The sequence below is a fragment of the Myotis daubentonii genome, chromosome 3, assembly GCF_963259705.1.
Source record: "Myotis daubentonii chromosome 3, mMyoDau2.1, whole genome shotgun sequence".
In the NCBI taxonomy this organism is placed as follows: domain Eukaryota; kingdom Metazoa; phylum Chordata; class Mammalia; order Chiroptera; family Vespertilionidae; genus Myotis; species Myotis daubentonii.
Genome location: NC_081842.1, coordinates 216,993,975 through 217,011,416, shown reverse-complemented (window position 1 = coordinate 217,011,416; position 17,442 = coordinate 216,993,975). Strand labels below are relative to the sequence as shown.

The following is a 17,442-nucleotide window of genomic DNA, read 5'->3' as shown; positions in this document are numbered from 1 at the left end:
ACTCTCTGCTGTGGGCTGAACTTGAGCATCCCAGACAACCAACAACCATGGGAAGAACAATGTATCTATCAGGGAAGGAAGGAACATGCAGGAACTTTGGGAAAATGTTTTATTGGTAGGTCATGATTCTAGTTTCATCACTGTTGTGGAAGGATGAAGATCCCAGAATGCTGATGTCAAGAAAGAAAACCTTTTTAAGTTTATTTAACTGTGTTTTTATTGTTTGTTTAAAACTCGAAAAGGGATTGGCTCCTTTAAAGCTAACTTGACTGGGACCAAGATCTTAAAACTGGATATAAACACTGCTGAATGTGTAAAAATGAAACTCTTCCAAAGGCAATTCAACACTGATAAGTAGAAATTATCCATTATTTAGAAATAAATTAGGTTTAAAATGTATCAATTAAAATGTCTAAAAAACGTACAAAGATCAAAGTAATTTTACTCTGATTTATTGTTCAGGATCCCTCTCTCCAAATAAATTTTGGAAAATTCTCAGAAATCTCAGATGAGTTAGCTTTTAGGCACCGTGATGCCTCTGACCTGGTCTGTGTGCCCAGGTAATGAGAAATGACTCCTTCCCCTCAGCGTGCGGCAGGCAATGGCCACTCTGTAAACAAGAAATCCAGACCATGCAGAAAGGGATTCATTCGAGATCGCCTACGTCTTGTTCATGGCAGAACCTGGTAGTCCCGACTAGCTGCCCGCTTCACTCTCTGGACCATAATTGAGGGGATATTCTAAAGTTTAAAACCTGGGGTGAGTTGTTTGTGTTTTTTTTAAGGGAAACTTTTTCTTTAAAATATGTTTTTACTGATTTTTAGAGAGGAAGGGAGAGGGACAGAGATAGAAATATCCATGAGAGAAACATCATCGCTCGGCTGCCTCTTGCATGCCCCTACCGGGGATCAGGCCTGCAATCCAGACATGTGCCCTGACTGGGAATTGAACCAGTGATCTCTTGGTTCCTGGGTTGATGCTCAACCACTGAGCCACATCGGCCAGGCTCTTCTTCCTTTAAAAAATTGGTTTCCATTCATTGATTTTAGACAGAGGAAGGGAGGGAGGGAGAGAGAGAGATAGAAACACTGACCTGTTGTTCCACTTATCCATGCATTCTTTGGGTGTCTCTTGTATGTGCGCTGATAGGGGATCAAACCTGCAACCTCGACATACAGGGATGCTGCTCCAACCAATGAGCTACCCGGCCAGGCTGAAGGAAGACTCTTAAGCTGATTTTTGAAATTTCTAATGACTCCAATTGTAACTATGTATTCAGACTCTAATTTTTACATATTTATTTACCTATTTATTCTTTCCAATTTTTAGATTTTTAACTAGAATTCCCAGGTTGCTTCCATTTGAGACTCCCAGGGAAGTCTCTGAACTTCCTGAGCACTGAGTGAACGTACTGAGATGTCCTGGTGGGAAGAGAACCTCACCTCCTACAGTTATACTGATATGGCATAAAAAACTAGCGGCAAACAAAACAGACGTTTTCCACTTCCAAGCACACATGTAAGAAATAAGATTGCTTCTATTTTTTCTCTAACTCTCCAACTAAATGTTGTTTTCACTTCAGGTTGCCTCTGATTTCACAAAAAAAGGTCCTAGTAAATGTCAAGTCCAGAGATCACCCTTCAGAGCGTATCCTACAGAATCAGGAGATAAAGTCGGCACAGCACACCTTTTACCTGGAGTCTGTTGGCAAAGGCCACACAAAATGACGCAAGCAAGAGGACATGTTTCACAGGGATTCCACTTATAAGTATGGGAAGTGCCTTCACTCATTGGTGGTAGTGAAATTTTTTTAAAATTTTTTTGGGGATTTTATATTATTTTTGTTAATCCTCACTCGAGGATATTTTTCCATTGATTTTGAGAGAGAGAGTGTGTGTGTGTGTGTGGGGGGGGGGAGACAGAGATAGAAACATCAATGTGAAAGAGACACATCGCTTGGTTGCCTCCAGGGCTAGGGATGAGCCTGCAACTGAGGTACGTGCCCTTGACAGGCATCGAACCCGGGACCCTTCAGTCTCAGGACCATGCTCTACCCACTAAGCCACACCTGCCAGGGTGGTGGTAGTAAAACTTTTTAAAAGAAGTATTTCTTTGGCTCCCACCCATGAGTCGAGGAGCAATGACAGGTCCTCAGATCCCAGCAGTTTCAAGATATACTTTTGACAAATGTTTACCTAGGAGTCTTGCTTACGCCTGTCATTACAGCTCTTTGCTTATGTGCAGCTAGAATTCTGTAAGTCTGGCAAACGGGTCAGTGGCGGCTAAATTACTGATAACCCAGACTAACTATAAAGGGATGATAAGAAAGGCTGACTTCAGAGAAGCTAGTTTCATTATCTGCTTTGCTTCTAAGAACTGCAGCAAGCTTCAAGAATAACTAGCCAGATCGCCCACCAAAAGGGAAAGAGCCCAGTCCTTGTGGCTCAGTGGGTTGGAGGGTCGTCCTGGACACTGAAAGGTCGTGGGTTCGATTCCTGGTCAGGCCACCTGCCCAGGCTACGGTTTGGTCCCGGGTTGGAGCCAATAAGAGAGACAGCGGACGTTTCGCTCTCACATCATGTTTCTCTTTCAAATCAATGAACATGTCCTCGGGTGAGGATGGGGGGGCGGGGAGAGGGGGGTAAAGAAACCAAAGGCCAAAGCGATTTACCCAAAGCCTCGCTGTTACTGCGTTACAAGTAGGTAACGTCGGAGGGATTTTCCCGAGAACACAGTCCCCGAGCCAGCAGCTGTGGTCTGAGGGCCGGGGAGCGAGGGGGACAGCGCGGACAGCCCAGGGCTGACCCCAGGCGCCCGCACCTCCCAGGGGGGGCGTGTGCCCGCGGGCCAGCGACCTCCTCTCCCTCCGCCGAGAGCCGGGAACCTCCAGGGCCCACGCGAGAACGAAGGGGCGTGCTGGGCTCGCCCCGCAGGGTGGCCCCGCACAGAGTGGGCATGGGGGGCACGCGAGCTGCTGGGCACCGCGCAGGCCAGCTCTGCCCTGGAAGCCCGACCTGACCTGCCAGCTCCGACCCCTCGCCGCCCCGAGCTGGGAGGGGGGGGTCCTCGCGGCGGCGGGAAGCCCGGGCCCGGTCGCTTGGAGGCGGGCGCCCCACCTGCTGACCTGACCTTGGAAGCCTCCCTGCCCTTCGCGCTGGCCTCGGCGGCACCAGGCAGCAAGGACGCGCACTGGGCCCCGCCACGTGCCCGACACGCACGCCGAGGCCGCGCGTGGGGCTCCGCTTCCGTCCCGGCCACGGAGCTGCCTCCCCACCTGCAGCCTCCGACCTGAGGCTGCGGGTCCCGGAGGCTCTTCCTCCAGCCTCTGGGGAGAGGGGCGCGCCAGGCGCCGGCCGCGGAGCCTGGGTCACTCCAGGGGCCCACGGACCCCTGCGAGGCCGCCTGGTGGCTTTGACCTTGGTCCCCAAGCCTCTGTGTCCCCTCCTGCCGGCCGTGGGCGAGGACACGACACGGCCCCGCCACCGGGGCGGGGGTGTGAGGCGCGCGCGGCCCCGGGTCCTGGGGGACGGGGACTCCCCCTGCGTCTCCACCCCGGGAGCCCGGTGCCCTCCCGCGAGGGCGGGGACCCCGGCGGCGCCTGGACAGCGCCCGCGGCACCTTGGCCGCCGAGAGCAGGGCACAGGCCGCCGGGACGCCCCCGCGCGAGGGCCCGGGCGGTGGGGGCCGCCCGGTCGGCCGGCGGTCGCGCACGTCAGACGGGGTCACGCGGCCTCCTCGCCGGCCCCGGCCTCCCGCGGCGGGAACGGGGACTCTCGCCGCCAGCCCGGCCCTCCCGGACGGCCGGGCCCGGCCTCAGCCCTGCCGGCATCCCGCCGCAGGCCTCACCTCCCTGCGCACGTTCAGCAACGAGTAATAGTCTTCATTGTCCAGCTCCTCCTCGCTCAAGGCCGTCGCCATCTTCGCAACCTTTCACCCCGCCAAACCGGCAGGCCGTGCTCAAGAGGGACCGGCGGCCGGCGGCGCGCACGGCGCGAGCGGCCCGGCGGCGCCACAGCGGCCCCTGGCGGCCCGGAGGCGCGTCGCCGCCGCCCGCGCCGGAGAGCAAGCAGCGCGCCTGCGCCCTGCGCCCCCGCGCGGCCGAGGGCGGGCGCGGCGCCCGGGGCCCCTCCACGTGCTGCCCGCGCACCTAGAGCCCAGCCGGGCCTCCCTAGGTCTGTGCGCGCACGGACGGGGAAGGGAGGCTCTGCAGTCACAGTGGGTGGCGGTCGCCCTCTGGGCGCCGCGGAGACAGGCCCCTGCGACACCTCCCTGTCTCCCTGGCCGGCCCCCAGCGCGGGGCGCACCCCGCTTCCCAAATAGCCCCACCGGGGCGCACCCTCTTGCCGACTTGTCTTTGCACAGGAAACCTCCAAGTGGGATTTGTTCTGCCACCATTTCCCTGGACCCTCCAGAACCTGGATCAGAGGGTGGGCCTCCTCATTTCCATTTCCCATTATTGCCCTATAGTTAGGAGCGTCGGGCCAGTTTTCTGCTGTTTAAATGAAGAGGCAGGGCCCATCTGGTTCCTGGTCTAATTGTCTTTGGCAGGTGTGCGCACCTTCAGCCCCCGCCCAGAGCCGCTCTCCTGTAAATTTCTACCTATCATTTAGCGGTGGAGTCTAATTGATTTCAACCCGGTGCCTGCTGTTTGGCGCATTATTAAAGATGTCTCGGTTACAATCGCCTCAATAATGTAAATGTCTTCGAAAGGATGCAGGTATCAGGAGACGGTGGGCCCCGGGGCTCCCGCGCTCCGGCCACCTGTGTGCCCTGGCCCAGCCTCCACGGTTTCTCAGGGGCGTTTGTGGTGCCTTAACTAGCCAGAGGTGTAGACCATCCTCGCTGCCCTTCCCAAGCAGGCCTCCTGGGAGCCCCGAACACCTGCCGGGGGTGGATTTGAGACGTTGATTTCCTTCTCTTCTAATTTCTGGCCAGATGTGTGCCAGCTGGGCCTCTGCACCCCCTTCCCCGTTGCCCCACCTTTGAGGCTCTCTCTGGCAGCGTCTCTGGGAGGAGACGCTGAGGTGCCCTGAGCTGGGTTATTCAGGAGCGTTGAGCCCGGGTGCGGCGGCCCATCGGCCCGGGTGTCAGTGAAGAGCTATTTCTTTGGCCATGCGAGGCTTCCCCACAATAGCTTTTCACAGATACTCACGTTCCATCCGCTATTCCAGCAATTTTTTTTTTTACGGTCTTTCCTTTTTTCTCCTTTGAAGAGAGAGCAGTGATTAGGCTCAACGGCAAGCTGTCATGTGCTGGTCTTTAAGAATTTCTTACAGGGAGGCTGGGGAGAGAAACGACTACGTGGAGACCTTCCTTTTTTTTCCCCCGTTCGGTTAGCAGACATTAATTGGGCCACACGCTCGGCTGGGGAAAGGAGTTCTCTGCCCTCCTTCCTCTGCTTCGGCAAACACGCCTCCAGGATCCATAGGAGCGGGACGGAGCATGTGTTTCCGGACGCCAGGGCTGCGCGCCTGTGACGGGGGATGGCCTGCTGGTCGTCCCCACCCAGACAGAATGAACCGTGGCCCCCCCGGGAGGCTCTGCCTCTGCCCTCTCTGGGGCCCACGCTATGCGGTTCCGTGGCTCTTGGAGGGCGGTCGTGTCGAATGGAAAATAAACTTAGACCCATCACAGGCCCGAGGACAGTTACCTCGGAGGTCGGCTCTTTTGGTTTCTTCCCTCCAGAATCTTACCCTGTGACGGGGAAAGCGAACGGAAGCCAGGAGCAGTGCACGTTAGCAAGTTAACACGCAGCCGACGAGCTACTCGGGCCGGAGCGGCTGACAAAACGCACCCCCTGAACTCACAGCCTTGCACCCTTGTCTGCTTCTCGTTGGGTAAAGCCAGAGAGCGCGTTGTAACTTACCTGTGAAGCAAAGCCTAATGTACTTACGTAATATATTTATAATTGCCCTGACCGGTGTGGCTCAGTGGATAGAGCGTCAGCCTGCGGACTGAAGGGTCCCAGGTTCGATTCCAGTCAAGGGCATGTACCTTGGTTGCGGGCACATCCCCAGTAGGGGGCGTGCAAGAGGCAGCTGAATTGATGTTTCTCTCTCATCGATATTTCTGACTATCCCTCTCCCTTCCTCTCTGTAAAAAATCAATAAAATATATTTAAAAAAAATAATTTTGTAATATATATATATTTTTATTGATTTCAGAGACAGGAAGGGAGAGGGTGAGAGAGAAAGAAACATCCATGACGAGAGAGAATCATCATGGGTCGGCTGCCTCCTGTAGGCCCCACACTGGGGGTCGAGCCCACAACCCAGGCATGTGCCCTTGACCGGAATCAAACCCGGGACCCTTCAGTCTGCAGGCCGATGCTCTAAAAAAGACATGAGTATTTTATCTTACAAAAGTATAGGGAGTAAAAAAAAAAAAAAGGTATTTGAAGTCCCAGGAAGAGGGAATTGAGTTGTTTAAGGTCTACGTTGTCCCTGGCTAGTGTTCCTCAGTGGTTAGAGCGTCACCCTACACATCCTCTAGAGCAGTGGCTCTCAACCTTCCTAACGCCGCGACCCTTTAATACAGTTCCTCATGTTGTGGTGACCCCCAACCATAAAATTATTTTTGTTGCTGCTTCATAACTGTAATTTTTCTGCTATTATGAATCGTCATGTAAATATCTGATATGCAGGATATATTTTCATTGTTACAAATTGAACATAATTAAAGCAAAGTGATTAATCACAGAAACAATATGTAATTATATATGTGTTTTCCGATGGTCTTAGGCGACCCCTGTGAAAGGGTCGTTTGACCCTCAATGCGTCGCGACCCACAGGTTGAGAACCACTGCTCTAGAGTATCTCAGGTTTGGTTCCTGGTCAGGGGCACACACTGGGGTTGCAGGTTGGATCCCCAGCTCCGGTTGGGGCACACGTAGGAGGCAACCAATCGATGTATTTCTCTCACCTCTCTCTCTCTCTCTCTCTCTCTCTCTCTCTCTCTCTCTCTCCCTTCTCTCCCACCTCCCTTCCACTCTTTCTGAAAAATCAATGGGAAAATATCCTTGGGTGAGGATTAACAAAACAAAAAATAATAAAATGAAACTGGTATAGAGTTTTAGCTTCGGAAGGTGGAAAGGATGCTGAAGATCGGTGCACAACAGTGTGCCTCACGCTACTGAGCCGCACACTTGGAAATGGTCATGATGCGAATGTTTCTGTTATGTGCATTTTATCACGATTAAAGAATAAGAAAAGAATTATGTTTGGAGTCAAGACTTGCTCGTCTCGACTTCGTGTGGCTTTAGAGTCCCGAGACGTTTTCCTGACCTCACGGTCCCCCCGCAGGCTGAGCGACAAGCAGCGATGCTGCTCGGGGTCAGGGGCTGCTCGGGCCACACCTGGCAGACCGGGGCAGGGCCCGCAGCTGGCACGTCCGCCTGTGGCGGCCCTTGCGGAGCACGGCCCGCGGGAGGCGGCGGCGGCCCGGGCTGCTTCTGCAGGAAAAGCCGAGGACGCTGCAAGAGGCCAGAGCCGGCCGGCCTCAGCGCGGTGAACAGGCGGTGCCCGTGCGTCCTGTGTGGGACCGACCGACCGCCCAGCAGACGTGACGACAAGAATGATGTCTCAGGCATCGCCCCAAACCCCTGGGGGACAACATCGCTCTGTTTGAGAACCTGGGGCTAGACGTGAGGACACTGTTTGCAAACCCCGCGGTTTAGTATGTGTTTATTGACTTCAGAGGAAGGGAGCGGGAGAGAGAGAGAAACATCAGATGAGAGAGTCATTGATCGGCTCCTCCTGCCCTCCCCCCACTGGGGATGGAGCCTGCAACCCGGGCCTGTGCCCTGACCGGGAATTGAACCATAACCTCCTGGTTCATAGGTTGATGCTCCACCACTGAGCCACACCAGCCGGGCCCAAATCTTCACTTTTCCCTGCGCTCGTGAGTGAACACCCCAGGGAGGATGAGCTAACATCCCCTCCATGTGGGTGCAGTTTCCTGGAGGAGCAGTTCCCACCCACTGGCCCCTCTCCCAGCTCCTAACTCCCGGTGCCGGGCACAGCCACACAGATCCTGACCCGCTCTCCCTGCAGAGACTGTCCCTGTCCCCGTCCCTGTTCTGTCCCCATCCCTGTCCCTGTCCCTGTCCCCGTCCCTGTCCCTGTCCCCATCCCTGTCCCTGTCCACGTCCTGTCCTGTCCCGTCCCTGTCCCTGTCCTGTCCTGTCCCGTCCCTGTCCCTGTCCTGTCCTGTCCCGGCCCTGTCCCTGTCCTGTCCTGTCCTGTCCTGTCTCTGTCCCTGTCCCTGTCCTGTCCTGTCCCGGCCCTGTCCCTGTCCGTGTCCTGTCCTATCTCCGTCCCTGTCCCTGTCCCTGTCCTGTCTCCGTCCCTATCCCTGTCCCTGTCCTGTCCTGTCCCTGTCGTGTCCCTGTCCCGTCCCTGTCCCTGTCCTGTCCTGTCCCTGTCCTGTCCTGTCTCCATCCCTGTCCTGTCCTGTCCCTGTCTCCGTCCCTGTCCTGTTCCTGTCCCTGTCCGGCCGCGGCACTGCAGCACCTCTGTGCTCCAGGTTCCCAGGAGTCCTCTGAGCCGGGGCTGGAGGTGGGAAGCGTGAGAAGCATCTCTCTCCCCAGCTCACCCGTCTGTGCGCCTCCCCAATGGGTTTAAGGCTGTTGCTAAGCCGAGGACAATGACTCTTTGAGGAAAATCCTGGGAATGTCACAGACTCCGGGCGTTTGAGGAAAGAAAGAGGAAAGTTCTGAGCACAAGTTTCCTCCAGAAACAACCCCCCCCACCTTGGATTCGTGTATTTCCCGTGATGTCAGAGTCCTTAGTTCCTTGCAAACAATACAAAGGGACTAACGTTTCAGGTTTAGAGTCACCATGGCAACAGGTCAGGGGCTCTTCCGTGTCCGGGTCTCAGGATGATAGAAGCTGGGCTGGCGTCTCTGAAGGGACCAGAGCCTTAAGGCCCACAGGCCCGCCCGTGGGTGCTCCACGCGTGGGATTCCCCCAGGTGAAGCCTCCTGTCCCGTGGGCAGAAGGCTGGAATGGTGTCCCCCAGAAGATCTGTCCACGTCGGAACCCCGGGAACCTGTGAACGTGACCGTATTTGGGGAACGGTCTTTGCAGATGTCCAGGCTCCCAGGATGAGACGCCCCTGCGACCACAGGGTCCTTATGGAAAAGAGGGAGGGAGAGCGGAGAGGGACACACAGGGAGCGGCCCTGGGCGCTGGAGGCCGAGATCGGAGCGATGCAGCCACAGCCAAGGAGCGCAGGAGCCCACGGGCTGGCGGCGGCGAGAAAGGCTCTCCCCGAGTCTTCAGTGGGAGCGTGGCTCCGGGACACCTGGATTTCAGGCTTCTGGCCTCCGGGACCGAGGGGGAGATAAATTCCCGTTTTGTTTTTTTAATCCGCACCTGAGGATATTTTTCCATCGATGTTTAGAGCGAGTGGAAGAGAGAGGGAAAGACAGAGAGAAACATTGAGGTGCGAGAAACACATCGATTGGTTTGACCAGAATCAAACTGGGACCCTTCAGTCCTTGGGCCGACGCTCTATCCACTGAGCTTACCGCCATAAATTCCTGTCTTTACGCGCCCCTCCTCCCCCAGCTTGTGTTACGGCAGCCACGGGAAACTGAGACCCTGGTGACTTCTGCTCCCCCCCCCCCCCGCCCGCCCCCAGGCCTGTCTGTGCTTGGGTTGCAGCAGAAACCCTTTCCGTTGACTGGCGAGCGCCCTTTTTTCTTAAGATAACAAAACAAATCCGTAGAGCAGTTTGGGGATGGGCCACCCAGCCGGGCAGAGCACTGGGATCTACTCTGGGCTCTGCGTGGGCCCCGAGAGCTCACCCCGGTCGCCCGAGAGCACCCCGCTTCCTAACCAGCAGCTCCGGGCACAGCTCTGGGGTTCCCCTGCCCCTCCCTCCACCAGGAGCTCCGGGAACTCAAGTTTCCTGGCTCCGCCTCCTTTCCCACTCTGGTCAGAATCCTCTTTTGTGGCATCATAGATGGTTTCCATGGCGATGAAAGGTTGCGATAAAATGGTGCCAATGTGCACGTCAACTTCAGAACTGAACAAGGGCCATTGTTTTGCCTGGAGCTTCATTCATTCTGGAGGTGTCAGGGGGATCTGGGATGTGGATCCATAGCTTCCTGGTCTCCTGCCACCTTGCAGCCCGCCCAGCTCGTGAGGACAGAGAGTTGAGAGTCCAGAGTCGTGGGGAGACCTGGGATCTTCGGCCCCTCCCTCCCCGGCTTTCTATTCTTAGTGTTGGCACGCGTGGGTAAATGTCAACAGGTGAAATGAGATTTGTTGTAAATAAGCAGATGGTCCCCCCAGGGTCGGCTGTGGGTGAGCTGGAAATTCTCGCAGGAGGTATCACAGCCAAGACTTTATCACTCGGAACTCCCTTTCCTGTAGGGCATCAGAACCAGGGGACGACTCGGACCCGAGGCTAGGAGCTTGCCCCCACGACCCTAGGCACGGGGGCTGGGAGTTCACTCCTGCTTCCTGCCCCGCCTGCACAGTCTTCTCCGAGATGCTTTAGTCACAGGGAGAAGCAGCTGTACCCAGTCCTCTGACGGGCTCCCAGGCCCGGAGCCGTGCACCTCGCCGGGGCCGGGTAGGGATCCTGAGTCACTGAAACCCCACGCCCTTGCTCTAAGCAGACGCCACCTGGAACTTCTTACCTGGGACGACCATATTGTCACCCAAACTGGAGCACTTTTTGGAGTAAAAGGAACCCCTATTCATCATGCCAACAACACAGGCACAGTCTGTAGCATCCCTGGAAGAGAGGGACATCTGGTAACCCCAGCCTTAGGCCAACCTGCACCCCAGCCTTAGGCCAACCTGCACCCCAGCCTTAGGCCAACCTGCACCCAGCGCCACCATAGATCTTATGGTTGAAGGGCCCTGGGGCCTGGTGCTTAGCTCTCTCCTCTTTTACATCTCACCATGCCCTAGTCCGGGGCTGTCCAATGAGAGACTGAGGATGGACATGCCCTACATCTCTGCTGTCCAGTGCAATAGCCAGCAGCCAAGTGTGACCACCGAGTGCTTGGAATGCGGCTAGTGTGTCCAAGGAGGTCACATTTATTTTATGATATGTTATTGATTTCAGAGAGGAAGGGAGAGGGGGGGAGAGATAGAAACAGCAACGATGAGAATCACTGGTCAGGGCAGGGGCTGAACGTAACCGCTGGCGGAGGAGAAGTCGGCTGGACCAGATCATTGCCCACATCCACACGGTGTTTGACTGTCAGTGGATGCCCTGCAGTGCCCAGTTTGTGGAGATGGGCAATTTCGCCCAGGGCACCGGCGTCGTCCAGCTCTACGAGATCGGCACGGGGACCTCAAGAAAAGGCCAAACGCATTAAATGTGGAACATTTGGTGCAACATCCTCACAGCAGAGATATTGAGCTTCTGGAGATTTTGCTGGAAACCTTCATATAGGGAATATGGAAGCTCCAGAGTACCCAGTGTGTTCTGTAAAGGACCATAAAGAAATTATAAATACTATGGATCAGCGGTTCTCAACCTGTGGGTTGCGACCCCTTTGGCGGTCGAAGGACCCTTTCACGGGGGTCCCCTGAGACCATCCTGCAGATCAGATATTTACATGACGATTCATAACAGTAGCAACATTACAGTTATGAAGTAGCAACGAAAATAATTTTATGGTTGGGTCACAACATGAGGAACTGTATTTAAAGGGCCAGAAGGTTGAGAACCACGGCTATAGGTGGTGTAGGTGGGCTAGGAATTGGGGAAGGAGCACCTGACATTGTGACTGGCAGCCGAGATGGAACGGTGAGGGGGTAGGACCCAAGGCAGAAAGACGATCCTGTTGCTAATACGGAACCTGTACAAAGAGAAAACAAGAGAGACTGTTGGGCTGTGGCGTTCGCGAATACCCCGTTCAGCGGTCAAAGAAAGATTCGGAAGGAGCAGAGATGGGAGTTGCGGGTTCCGTCAGCGTTTTGCAGAATGTTACCTAGTCTACCCAGCCCATTTCCAGTTTGGACTGGAGTCCAGAAAAAAGGGGCCTCTGCATCTGTAGTTCATTTGATCAAATGGTGAGAGTACTGATTATTACAAAACTCCATAAAATTTGGATCTGGAGATTTTGGACTTGGAAACCTCCCAGCGGAAAACTCATAGAATTTAGGATGTGGTCTGCACCCTCTGACTCCCCTTGGACAAGGCTGGATTTGACTGATGAAAAAGGCCCAGGTGCAAACCTCAGGCTCATCTCTCTCGGGGTAGAATGCCCAGCGGTGAGCTCCAGCCACCTGGCTGGTCACTGGTTTGCTGCTGCACAGGGGGCACCACGGCCTCCAGAGCCAGCTCTGTTCCTCTCCCTTTTTCTGATAACAGTTGGGCCTTGTCTATATTTCACCATATTTAAATTTGTTCTGCGTCCCCAAGTTCCATATTTTATAATAAACACCCATGTTGCATTTCAAAAAAAAAAAAAAATCACTGATCAACTGCCTTCTGCATGCCCCACACTGGGGATCAAGCCTGCAACTAGGGCATGTTCCCTGACCAGGGATCTGTGACCTCCTGGTTCATAGGTTGGTGCTCAGCCACTGAGTCATACCGGCTGAGCAAGGAGACAACATTTAAATTTGACTTGAATGAATGTAAATTTCAATGGCCACATGTGACTAGTGGCCACATCAGACAGCACAGACCTAGATGATTTCAGCCAGTCTGACGGCTTGAAATACCATCAACCGGCCCTGACTCCAAAATTTGTATAACCTCCCCCATCTCTCCCTTAAAATCCAGGCCCGTGTATCCACTTGTCCACTTGATATCTTAATCAAATGTGTCATAGGCACATCAAGCTTAACTATTCAAAACTAACCTCTGTCCTAGCCGGCTTGGCTAAGTGGATAGAGCGTCGGCCTGCAGACTGAAGGGTCCCAGGTTCAGTTCTGGTCAAGGGCACATGCCCAGGTTGCAGGCTTAATCCCCAGTACTGGGCATGCAGAAGGCAGCTGATTATCAATTCTCTCTCATCATTGATGTTTCTATCTCTCTCTATCTCTCCCTTCCTCTCTGAAAGCATAAAGATATATTAAAAAACAACAAACCCAAACTAACCTTCTGATCACAATAAGATTCCACCTTAAATGGCTACCCATATATATAAAAGGCTAATATGCTAAGTGTCCGATCGTCTGGGTAATGACATCACGTAGCAATGCCAAGCTTCCTCTCCCTAGCAACTAGCCTCCTTGAAGTTTCTTCAGCCCAGGAACAGAACTTGCTTTATAGCCAGGTGCAAACACTGTACACTTTAACCAAATGTCTGTGAAGCATTTTCCCGCGCCTCATCTCATTTGATCCTCACAGGAGTCCTGGAGTAGGTAGATAGGAGACTCAGTAGAATCCTATTTCTTTTCATTAGCTGGAAAATGGAGATTTAGAAAGCTTAGAAACTTGACCCGACTGAAAAGAAGTGAGAAATGGTGGACCTTGAAAATGACTTCAGGTTTTCTCACTGCGCAGAATATCGTCAAACACGGCTGCAGTTAAATATTTTACCCTTTGTTCTCCCTGCGTGATCTATAATAATAATTGGCTTTGTGTTGATATTTACTGCTCTGTTGCTGACAGTTACCTGAAAGAGAAGTTGGGATGCTTCATTGGGCTGGAAAAAGTTCAGCTAAATCAGAAATTAGGTCTAATTAAGCAAGTTTATTCTATATCTATAAAAGGCTAAGTTGACTCGCTCATGCGTGATACATATAAAGCTCTCACTGGCGCCAATTGCACGTGTGTGTTTCCATCTGTCATTGTCGATCATGAATTTGGTTGACACTTCTATTATAGAGAAAGGGTGAATAGCGATATTAAAATATTTCCTCTAATTAATCTCCTTTCAATGTGCATGAATTCGTGCACCAGGCCACTAGTTATAAAATAAATAGGAGCTAAATGTTGGTGAGGATGTGGAGAAATTGGACCCTATGTGCATTGCTGATGGGAATGTCTAATGGTGCAGCCACTTGGAAAATGGTAGGGCAGGTCTTCAAAAACATAAGCAGAAATACCGTGTGACCCAGCAATTCCACTCCCAGGTATATGTCCGAAAAATTGAGAGCAGGGACTCAAACAGATAGACCTGTACAGTCATGCTCATAGCAGCATGATTCACACCAGCCCAAAGAGGGGGGCAGCCCCCGTGTCCATCAGGGGGCGAATGGGTAAACAAACGTGGTATATTCGTGGAATGCAACGCGCTTGGTCTGAAAAAGGGAGGCACTTTTGACCTGGGGCAACGTGGATGAACTGGAGGCCATGGTGCTCAGTGAAACAAGCCAGTCACCAACGGACAAATGCCGTGCGATTCCCCTTCTGTGGGTTCCTGGAGACGGAGGTCACAGAGACACAGTGAGGGTGATGCCAGGGGGTGGTGCCACCCGTAAGCAGGACAGAGTGTCGCTGGGGAAGCTGTAAACGTCCCGGGAATAGGTGGTGGCGATGGTTGCACTACAGGGTGAACGTATTAAATGCCACAGGGCTGTGCAGGTTAAAACGCTCAACTTTGTTACGTATATTTTACCACCATAAAAACAACAACACCAGAGGCATGCAGGAGGCAGTGGATCATTGATGTTTCTCTCTCTCTCTCTCTCTCTGTCTCTCTCTCTCTCTCTCTCTCTCCCTCTCCCTTCCTCTCTCTCTAAAGAAAAAAGATATATAACACACACACAACACCTTCTGCTATTCCCTCCCCATCTGCTTCTTCTGCCAACTCCCATCTCAATGAAAACCAACTCTAGTTTTCCATTTGCTGAAGCCAAAGACCCCCTCTTCCTCTCTTGGCCCACATTCAGCACATCAGTCAACCTTCTCGGCTCTTCCTGCAAATACCTGCAGTGAGCAGCTCCCCACATCACTCACCACCGACATGCGGTCCTCTGATCTGCCCTCCACACACCCCTCCACTGGCTTCTCGAATCCTTCAGAGTGGCACCTGTCTGTACCACGTCTGACCGGCAAGGCCTGCCCACCCTCGCCTCGGCCCCTGCTGGCTTCATGTCCCACCTGCTCCCTGCGGCCGCTCTGCTCCCAGCGCATTGGCCTCCTCTGCTCCTCAGACACCCCAGGGACGGTCCTCCCTCAGGGCCATGTTCTTGCTGTGCCCTCTGTCTGCAATGCTCTTCCCCCCCAATCTGCCTGGCTCCCCCACTTCTTAGCTGTGCACCCGTGGCTCAGTGAGCCCTTCGCTGGCCGCTCTGTGGGAAATTTCAGCACCTTCAACACTTCCTACCTTTGCTTGCTTTAGGTTTCTGCATTCACACACATCACCATCTAGTGTACAGTCTATTGTATTTTCAGTCTTCTGCACAGAATGCATGGTGTTTTTATTTTTATTTATCTTAAAAATATATTTTTATTGATTTCAGAGAGAGGAAGGGAGAGGGAGAGAGAGATAGAAACATCAATGAGGAGAGAGAATCATTGATTGGCTGCCTCCTAAGGCATGATTTTTTTAAAAAAAAAAAAATCGATGCCGTAACTGGTTTGGCTCAGTGGATAGAGCATCGGCCTGCGGACTGAAAGGTCCCGGGTTCGATTCCGGTCAAGGGCATGTACTTTGGTTGTGGGCACATCCCCATTAGGGGGTGTGCAGGAGGCAGCTGATCGATGTTTCTCTCTCATCGATGTTTCTAACTCTCTGTCCCTCTCCCTTCCTCTCTGTAAAAAATAAAATATATTTTTTAAAAATCGATTGAATTGAGAGAGAAAAAGAGAGAGAGAGAGAGAGAGAGAGAGAGAGAGAAACGCCGATGTGTTGTTCTACTTATTTATACATGCTTTGGTTGATTCTTGTATGTGCCCTGACCGGGGATCGAACCCCCAACCTTGGGGTATTGGGATGACACTCTTACCAACTGAGCTACCTGGCCAGGGCCCAAATGTGTGATGTTTAAGGCCGGGGCTTCAAAATCTCTTCTGTTCTCCGCTTTTCCCACAATGCCCGGAGCAGCACCCGCATATCGCTGGCACTCAGCCAATATTAGTGAAGCTAATGAGGGCAGCCGGCGCTGAGGGGGCTACTCAGGACCCACCTCCTTTAGGGAACCTCCGACTGATGTCTAACCGCCCTCTTTCTAGGTGGTCAGCCCTCTAAGCGCCTTGCGAAGCTGGGCCTACTTTTCATTTAAGCCAGTGGTGCTCAATGGGGCAGTCGTGCCCTCAGGGGGCCTTTGGCAAGACCGGGAGGCGTTTGGGGATGTGCCAAGAGGGAGGAGGCATGCACTGGCACCTCTGGTCGGTGGAGCCCAGAGGTCTTGCTACACATCCTACCATGCACAGGACAGCCCCCTGCAGAAAGCGTTTTCCCAGTCCTCCAAGTTCCTTGAGGCTGTTTCAGGCTGAAATGTGTCTTCTGAGAAAAGGTATGTCCAAGTCCCAATCCCCGATACCTCGAAATGTGACCTTATTTGAAAATAGGGTCGTTGCCTAGCCAGTTTGGCTCAGTGGACAGAGCGTTAGCCTGCGGACTGAAGGGTTGAGGGTTGGTTTCGGCCAAGAGCACGTACCTTGGTTGCAGACTCCTCGGTCAGGGTGGGTGCAGGAGGAAACCAATAGGTGTGTCTCTCTCACATGGATGTTTCTCTCTCTCTGTCTTTCCCCACCCCTTCCACTCTCTAAAAATTCATGGAAAAATGTCCTTGTGAGGATTAACAACAACAAAAATAGGGTCTTTACAGAGGAAATCAATCCAGTTACAATGAGGTCATTAGGGTGGCCCTAGCCCTAGCCCTATGTGACGGCATCTTTATAAAAAGAGGAAATCTGGCCACAGACCTGCACAGAGGAGAGCCATGTGAAGACACAGGGAGAAGTTGGTCATGTGACTGGAGGGATGCAGCCACAAGCCAAGGGTTGCCGGCAGCCAGCGTAGCTGGAGAGGCAGGAAGGGTCTCCCTGTAGAGCCGAATCCTCAGGGAGCCTGGCCCCGCTGACACCTCGATTTCGAAGCTCCGGCCCCCAGACTGTGAGAGAATACGTTCCTGCTGTTGGAAACCACCCAGTTTGGGGCACTTTGCTGGGGCAGCCCTAGGAGCCGGTGCTAAATCCAAACTTGGTACCGCCGGGTCGATGCCCTGTGACAGGTAAGTTAGTTTCTCAGAAAAAATGGAGATTTTAGCAGGATGGGGTTGGATGCCCATAGGGGAGGATGGACAGGGTTTAGTCATTGGGCATTGTGAAACTCGTGAGCTGCAGTCAGCCGAGACCACTCGTACAATAGAGGTTCAAAGCCACCGGCCGCCGAAGCCTTTCACGAGGAAATTACGGCAGCGCAGAGGGGTGCTTGCGAAAATTAACTTTGGCCCTATTTCAGATCAACGGAGGCAAAAGCCAGGAGATGCCATCAATCCCACTGAGCCTGTCAGAGCTGCCCAGTGACACCCCAGGAAGCTTCCGGTGGCTAAGGCCGGTCTCCCAGCGTGG

General features: G+C 53.4%; 1 protein-coding gene and 1 pseudogene across 1 annotated transcript in view; one reads left to right on the top strand and one right to left on the bottom strand.

Annotated features, from left to right (window-relative positions):
• The window catches only part of DNAJC11 (DnaJ heat shock protein family (Hsp40) member C11), a 47,684-nt gene extending 43,693 nt beyond the window's left edge, over nt 1–3,991 (bottom strand). Inside the window, exon 1 of the mRNA XM_059691404.1 lies at nt 3,847–3,991. Within this exon, the coding sequence (XP_059547387.1) occupies nt 3,847–3,918 (72 nt within the window). The 5' untranslated portion in view covers nt 3,919–3,991. The remainder of the gene's footprint in view (nt 1–3,846) is intronic.
• Nucleotides 3,992–10,953: 6,962 nt separating this feature from the next.
• On the top strand, nt 10,954–16,114 carry LOC132229805 (dynein axonemal assembly factor 10-like; annotated as a pseudogene).
• The last annotated feature ends 1,328 nt before the right edge of the window (nt 16,115–17,442 follow it).